This window comes from Eleginops maclovinus, chromosome 10 (genome assembly GCF_036324505.1).
Source record: "Eleginops maclovinus isolate JMC-PN-2008 ecotype Puerto Natales chromosome 10, JC_Emac_rtc_rv5, whole genome shotgun sequence".
In the NCBI taxonomy this organism is placed as follows: domain Eukaryota; kingdom Metazoa; phylum Chordata; class Actinopteri; order Perciformes; family Eleginopidae; genus Eleginops; species Eleginops maclovinus.
The window spans coordinates 7,089,259-7,097,393 of record NC_086358.1 but is presented as its reverse complement, the minus strand read 5'-3'; the positions used below and the strand labels follow the sequence as shown (position 1 = coordinate 7,097,393).

The 8,135-nt window shown below is 43.3% G+C and overlaps 1 protein-coding gene across 1 annotated transcript; it reads right to left on the bottom strand.

Annotated features, from left to right (window-relative positions):
• Positions 1-548: 548 nt before the first annotated feature.
• On the bottom strand, positions 549-8,092 carry eif3c (eukaryotic translation initiation factor 3, subunit C). The gene is made up of 23 exons (XM_063892832.1): positions 7,956-8,092; positions 6,835-6,952; positions 6,683-6,748; positions 6,400-6,589; positions 6,119-6,244; positions 5,817-5,868; positions 5,562-5,683; positions 5,339-5,469; positions 5,067-5,205; positions 4,878-4,981; positions 4,614-4,755; positions 4,266-4,391; positions 4,005-4,098; positions 3,709-3,896; positions 3,280-3,504; positions 3,001-3,192; positions 2,639-2,810; positions 2,394-2,553; positions 2,198-2,263; positions 1,993-2,080; positions 1,707-1,872; positions 1,544-1,585; positions 549-1,113 (listed from the first exon to the last, which is right to left on the bottom strand). Exons 2-23 carry the CDS (start codon positions 6,930-6,932, stop codon positions 872-874), a joined length of 2,931 nt encoding a protein of 976 aa, XP_063748902.1. The 5' UTR covers positions 6,933-6,952; positions 7,956-8,092; the 3' UTR covers positions 549-871.
• Between the last annotated feature and the right edge of the window lie 43 nt (positions 8,093-8,135).

The window sequence follows — 8,135 nt, the reverse complement described above, 5'->3', positions numbered from 1 at the left end:
GCGTCGTAGAAGCATCACTCATTCGAGTTCACAGCTGCTTGACAGAAGTTAACGAAGGGTACAAACAACAGGGAAAAATACCAAGTGCAGTGCTTCCAAGTATGATGACAAACGTATAATAAATACTGACATGCCTCACACGGTCACATTTTGTCGAAAGCCTTTTAACTGGGCATTAGTAGCTTTGAGGGGTAAGAGCCATACCATGCAAGTTAAATGTCTAGCAATGGAATAATTCTCACTGCAAACACCAATAGCTTTTTTATGGTTTTAAATGATACATTTTCACATTTTGTTTATATTACTCTGACATCAAGGATTTGTCTGTAATTCCAGAGTTGTATACTGATAGAACAGACAGACCTTCAGGTTATGAAAGACCACTTTAATGACGAAACCCATGATTTCTTCACCTGCAAATTCACAAAGGCCTTACCCCCCATCTGGCTGTGCTAGTAAAAGTGAAAATGATTTAAGTATCCACCATTCATTTGTTCTTTTATTGAATTTGAATTAATAACTGAAAAGAAAATGCCAAACACAACATATCACTCTGATAATTGTTTATTTAATAAGTAGAAGTGAACAATAGTTAGTTGACTGACTGCACTACCACAAACCAGCCGCACTGCAAGGCCTGTATAATACATCTTCTTTTAGCAATAATAACCTTAAAAACTCTTCACATTTATCCAAAGTACTGAAAATCCACACTATGTACTTTGCAGTGGGAAAGGCTTGTACTGATAACTTCCAGCTGTTTCAGGAAAGCAGTTGTGAGTCAAGTGGAGAAAAGCAGAAACTATTTTGTTGTTATAGTTATGGAATGAGGACTAATTCGGGTCGAGACTGAAATCCACATCGTTCCCACTCAGTAGTTGGAGTGGTTTTGATGATTTCCATAACTCCCATGGTTGCCATGGTTCCCATAACTCCCATGATTGTCATGGTTGCCACGGTTTCCATGGCTCCCATGACTTTCATGGTTCCCACGGTTTCCATGGTTCTGATAGTTTCCATGGTTCCCATGGTTCTGATAGTTTCCATGGTTCTGATTTCTGTAACCGCCGCGATTGTAGCCTCCCCTGTTCTGCTGGTAACCGCCTTTCTGATCTGTAAACAAGCAAAGAGGAAAACATGGTTATACAAATTGCAGGATTTAAAAACCCAGATAGCAATGTTTTCCAACCGAGCTCAGGATTCTTTTTTCAATTATGACAGAGGAAAGATGGTATGTAGCGGTCTTCAGATAAACTGCTGCACCAAGTTTCTCTCCTTTTGTTTTTTAGAGCTCTGACTGTATGTGCAGCCATTCTTGGAAAAAACTCAAGTGCAATACTAGGAAATCCTTCCAGGAGAGAACATTTTTAAAAACATCACATCTCCCCCTCACTACGATCTTTTCCCTCTGACTTCCGGTGTAGCCGTTCAGAACAACTGTTGGTTACTGATTAAATTCAGAGAAACTCATTCAGCAGCGTAGATAAGGCAGTTAGGAGTAAACAGCCCACTGTCTTTCCGGGGAAAGTGTGGCTTCACTTACCTCTGTTGTAAGATTTGTTCTGTTGGTAGCCACCTTTCTGATCTGTAACGCAAAGAAAAAAAACGGTCATCATTTTTTCCAAGAAAGCATTTAAACGACGCACACACACACCTACACAATATGATATATAATGCATACAATCAAGCATGCTGTCCAAACTCACCTCTGTTGAAGTAGCCTCCGTAGACACCTTGCTTGAGGTCAAACACGCGCTCGTTGTTCTCCACCAAGCTGCCCAGTTTCTCAGCCAGCTGCAGGGCCATGTTCTGCAGGGAGGTGGGCTCTGTGCGGTGCATCACCACCGTCTGTGTGGGCTGGTCCAGGGACGCCTTTTTGAACAAGAGGGAGTGATACGTTTAGAGAACAACATTGAGAAAAGTATCGTACATGCAAATATGAAAAGGAGATGAAACTCAAACGGAAGCGAGAAAGAGAAGTCAGAAACCTACCATCAGCTCCTCGTTGATGATCATCTTGCTGATGATGCTGTGAACTGTGGGGATCTCCAACTCAAACATCTCAGAAAGTGTCCCCATGCTACAGGACAGACAGTAAAAATGATCATTAATGAAATAAAAGTAGCTATTTTTCAGAGGACACGGGGTAACACAAACAGTGCTTCGCTAGTGACTGGTGCTAGCATCTTGGGCTCACCTGATGGAGTCGTACACACTGCTGTACGTGAACAGATAAGTCCTCAGGGACTCCTCTTGGATCTTCCTATAAAAAAGAAAGGCAAAAAGGAAATTCATAAAAAATTCTCTTCAAAGAAGGACAGCACAATGACTTTGTACCTAAAGAATAATGGAATTGCCAGATGAGGCGAGATTACAGAAAGGTGTTCGCTAACCTGACGAGCATCTCGCGGACTCGCTGCGTCTCGGGGAACAGGTCCCACACCTTGCTGTTCATCTTCTCGTTGATGATGAATGAGTGGCAGGTACGCCAGTCTCCCATCTTCATGGCCTTACTGGCGGCCACTACGTGCTCCCTCATGCTCTCGGGGGGTCCTGTAGGACAAACAGAGCTACAGTCATACTCTTTGGGGTGAACATGGTGGTGGTGTAAAGAGATGCTGCAGGATGCGTTCCATACCCAGAAGTGGCTGTCTCTCTCCAACCCTGAGCTGGTGATGGAACTGCTTGCTGATCATCCTGCGGCGGGCATCAAACTCGTGGGCGGCCATGTAGGGGATCTCCAGCAGCATGGCGGACACCAGGTACACACACTCCAGCAGCTCCAGGTTGATGTGCATGTGGAACGGCACCTGTGAGAGAGGTGAGATGTTATGATAATGTCGTCATGACATGGCATTGGAGCACTAGAGGAAAAGTGAGTAGGAGAAAGATCATCTGTAGGCCATGAATTGTAGGAAGATTTCATGGAAATTCGTCCAAAAGTTTTAAGATTTGTACAGTTTTTTTTAATTAAATGAATTATGTAATAATACGACTTACTTGTCTTCTCTTCTCGATCTTCTCCTGCTCTGCGTTCCTCTCCTGCATGTTCCTCATCAGCAGACCCTGACCCAGCAGCTCCTTGGCGCGGCCAGAGGACTGGATGTCCAGCAGAGCATTGTGGGCGTCTTTGATCATGCCCTGCCTAAAGGCGCAAATGCCAAGCTGCACCATGGTTCTGTTGTACAGGATCTACACGAGCGAGGGAAAGACATTTTTAGACACAAAGCTCCACGGGAGAGCAGCAATGAACCCTAAATAAAAAACCAGACTGCTCACCTGTACGGGGGGGTCGGCGTGCTGGATGTTGTCCTGCAGGTGGCTCATCAGCATCAGGTCGCGGGCCTGGTACCAGCGGGAGTGCAGAGCGTGGTGGTAGATATGGCAGAGGATGGCGCAGGTACGGATGCGGTCGGTGCGGTCCTTGGCGTAGATGAACTTGCAGAGACGGTCCATGATCACAGCGCTGTCCTCGCCCTCGCTCTCCTCCTGGTCCTGCTCCGACTGAAGCGCAGACAGAAACACAACTCCGCTCAGACATCGAGAAATTCAGAGATGGCTGGGTTTTGAAAACAACTACATAGCTTTTTGCAGCTGAGAAAATACTCTTTTAGCACCTAGGTATTTAAAAAATTTAATTCCCTCATCAATTAAAAACTAAAGATATGGTAATGTCTGTTAGAAAAATAGCTTCCTTTTTTTTCTCACCTTGGTCTCGGGCAGCAGGCCCAGGCTGCGGCGGTGAGCCTTGTAGTCGAACTTGTAGTAGGTGTGCATGATTCTGCGCAGGTAGATGCGGCAGATCTCCTCAGTGCTGCCCTTGGTCTCCATGTAGTTGAGCAGCCGGTCGATGATGCCACAGACGTGACCCTCGTCCTTCAGATTGTCAACATATTCTGGGGGAAGAGAGAGGAGGAGAGCAATGAGCTACTAGGAAAAGTTTCAATTCAAGTTTAAATAGTCGAGGATTTACTTAAAATGATAGTGTTTCATTCAGAGCTCACCTTGGGAATGGGGATCAGTGTTCTGCATGATCTTGGTGAACTCTTCATCCATCCTCTCTACCAGGGTTAAGATGCATCCACGCACCCTGAATGGCTGACAAACACAACAAAGAAACACGTATTTATTTGTATTGCAATGCCCCCCTTTCTATAGCACCACACACACACAACCAAAATGATCACGAGTTGTTAGAATAATGCAGAGAACGTGATACAATAAACCACACAAATCAGAAATGTGAGGAACAGAAGATGGGCTACCTGGTCTGAGATGATCAGGCTCTCGCTGTCCTCGGCGATGTTCTCTCCGATGAAGATGTCGTTGTGTTCAAACAGGATGTCCAGCAGCTCATCGATACAGTCCAAGCACTTCTTCCACATATCAGGCTGTAGGGAAACGTATAATGATCGAGTTTGAAACACATTTTGCTTCATTCTAACATGATGTTTCTGCTGATTTATCCGAACAACAGTATAGGAAATATTAATGGTCCTACGGTATTCATTTATAAAAAAAACCTTCATTATTCTGAGTATTTCAGCTTAACACTCACTAAAAACACACTTAAACAACAATTGTAACATTAAGCAAACATTAAGTGCTCCTACCTTCATGAAGGCGGCCAGGTTGGGGTTGTAGTCGTACAGGGAGGCAATGATGTTGAACTTAATCTTGACCATGATACCTTCGCCCAAATTATTCTCAGCGGCGATGTTTACCAGAGCTTGGAGCAGTTCAATCTGGGCAGCCCTGTCAGGGGGAGCAAAAAAAAGGGGAGCGGAGATTATGTAAGAGATTACAATACAACAACATTTGTGTTTTGATAAGTATTAGGGGCTATTCATTTTTCATCAAGGGTAATATGTACCGACCTGTCCGTGCCCTTTTTGCCTCTTGCTTGCAGGATCTCGTTCAGCTTCTTCACCACCACAGGTACGTTGATCTCGGTGCCTTTAGCAAACATCTTGGGCTTTTCCTGGCAGATTGAATAAAACACATATCATAAATATTGAAACGTTTTGTTGATGAAAGCAGGAATTCCGAAAAGACCTCTTCTTTACCTTGACCATTGGGGCGCCTCCCTTCACCTCCTGCCAGGCTCCCCCTTCTCCTCCCTCCTCCTCAGCCTCCTCCTCTATGCGCTCCTTCTTCTTGAGCTTCTTCTTCTTACCAAGCTTCTTTTCGCTGGGCTTATCCTCCCTGAGGACAGAAAGAGACGTGGTGGTGAGTAAACGTGGTATCGTGAGAGGGAAAGCAGTGGCATGCGTGTCCAGTTTGGCATATATTTTATACGTTTTTTGTAAAACAAAAAGCTGCGGGGAGGTAGACTCACTTTTTGAGGAAGACTGCAGCGATTGAAGCATTCTTTTCCTCCCCATCATCTGAGCTCTCACTGCCACTGTCGACGGTGTCTGATCCCCAGTATTCCTCATCTTCGTCATCGTCACTAGACGAGGATTCGTCCTGATATTGGAGAAACACAGCACATTAGCATGATGTGTTTTCATCGAGGTTTATATTTCTCTCTGTTGTACAGTCTCATGATGGCCTCTTACCCCGGATCCCTTCTTGAGGAACGCGCTGGCATCTTGGGTCACCTCAGTCTTTTTCTTTAAGAAGTCCTTGGCCGACATTACCTCTTCCGCGCCCTCTTCCTCGCTATCAGAAGAGGAGCCTTCTAAAAACACAATTTAGGAGGTTTTTGAGGACGACGCTTCCAGAGGTAATAAAAATTAAATGCATTTTGGACCTGGAAACTTCATTTGACTTGTAATTTTTATTGATTTAAATTGCTTAAACAGCAAGCTTACCAGAATCGGCTGCCTCCTTCTCCTCCTCTTCATCAGCAGACTCCTGTGGGTTCTAATAGGGAGAAACAAGACATTGAGAAATTGCTTTTAACCATTACTGGGCAGAGCTACAGTCTGATCTGGTGACAGCAGAGCAGCTCTACTGGCACCTATAGTGTTATATTTCAGAAAAGCTAATGCTCCTTATTACTATATCTCACACAGATTCTTTCATACATTTTGAAACTCCCAATTCTAACAGCAACATTTTAGATTTTTTTTTTTAAAGCACAGGACCACTGAGACAAAGTTTTTTAATGTACCTCCTTGTATGAAGCTATTTCTGTTTCGTAGTCTCTGTTGTACTTGCGGATCTTCTGACGCAGTGTACTGAGGGCTTTTGCGTTGTTTTTGTTCATCTTTTTCTTGCCCTCTTTGTCCTCCCAAAGCTGAAAATAAAATAATATTCATTATATTACAGTGAAAAGTGGGGACTGGGAGATTGATCATTAACTCCATCAACAAAGGTTAAAACACTTTGTTTGCTGCAGGCAAAACAAAACACATTGTTGATATCTTCAGACTCGTGATTTGAGCTACTGACCTGATTCAGATAGTCCTCCAGGTCGGCCAGAAGACGGATATAAAAAGGGGGAACCCCCTCTTTGTCCACTATAGTCTTGCTTTTGAGGAAGGCTCGACATAACTGCTCAAAGTCTTCCAGACATTTGGCCATGTCACGAATCTTCATAGCATTTCGGATCGTTTTGATGAGGTTGGTCAACTCCTCAAACCTAAGATATAAGAATGGTTATATTCATGATAATAGTCAATAAGGAAATCTGCATAGTTATTACATAGGGCACTGAAAGAGTTCCCACACAAACCTTTTGTCTTTGGCGCTGCGCACCACTCTCTTAGTGTCCTCCTCGTCATCACTGATAAGCAAAGACCTGTGAAAGCAATACTGATGTGTGAGATTACCACAAAAAGTTGCATTTCGGTCCTGATGATAGGATTAATTGTAAGCACTACTGACTGCTTGAAATTTCCTCCGGGTGCCTTAGGGGTGATCTCATCGGCAGATGAAGACTCCTCTGACTCGCTGTCAGACCCGGTGGCAAAGAAACGAGACATTGCTGAAGGGAGATGTCAATCTGTGAGGAGAAAATGTCATCATGTGAGGCAGAGTGTAAAAGACAATACTGATGTGCTACATAAGATGATTAGCTGCCTAGTATAACAATCTTTCTAATAATTGAATCAATTGGTGTCACTCAATTTGAAGGAGCTTCCAAATACAGGCAGGTGCAAAACTGTTAAAAAATGATGCATAAGACTGTGTGTTAGACATATCAATTCAGTTTGTTGCTGGTGTGATACGAGAATTAACAAACTGTATGGAGTTTTGTAAGGCTAGCTATTTATTATTTGCTGTCAACACGCAACACTTGGCTAATAAGAAGCTAACGTGCTAACTGTGGTTACTGTGATGCGATACCACAGTTCACTCAAAGTCGGCGTAAAGATTAATTTAGAGATATTTGTTTGACTATCGGTTTCTTGCATTGGTGCCGTTTTCAAGAATAAACTCGATGGGCATTTTACAGACATGGATAAAGAATGTGTATGTTAATTCAACGTTTTACCTTGTTGTTGTGATATCTTATTTCTAACAATTACTTAAACAAAAAAAATTAGCTCGAGTTAACTCTTATCTGTACTATCCTGTACTTCATTCTAAATGTGTTTCTGCTTAAACACCTGTGTTTCACTACGGGGAAATCATCAAAAGTCCACTTATCTCAGAAAGTCAGAAACCGGCATCTATAACGTGCTATGCAAAGACAACCTTTGCTAAGCTACCTAGCTTTGACAGCTGTGTTGCATTCGCCTAGAAAAACTAAACAAACGTAAGTTGCAAATACATGTCTTACACATGTTTAACAACTAATGGAATGCAAACACATACCGTAGTACACTAATTATTAAGCTAACGTTGATTTATAGCCACTAAACCAAGGCGAACACTAACGTGGCGCGGGGTTGATGCTAAGCTAATGCTAGAGAGCACAGGGCCTACCCACATGTGTAGCTGATTAAAACACGAAAACGAACAATAATCAACCCCAGTTTAGTCAAATATAGAGACCGACTCACCTACGTCCTTGTGAAAGTAGTGCTGTGTTGTGACTGTCTGTTTTGGGTGGTTATAAAATCCAGTTTTGCAGAAATGTGGCCACAAATTAAAGGCGTGCTACAGCCTTGCCGGGCACTTGAATCAAGAAAGGAAGTGAGGTTTGGAGCAACAAAGTAAAGGGATGGTATACAGATAGAGAC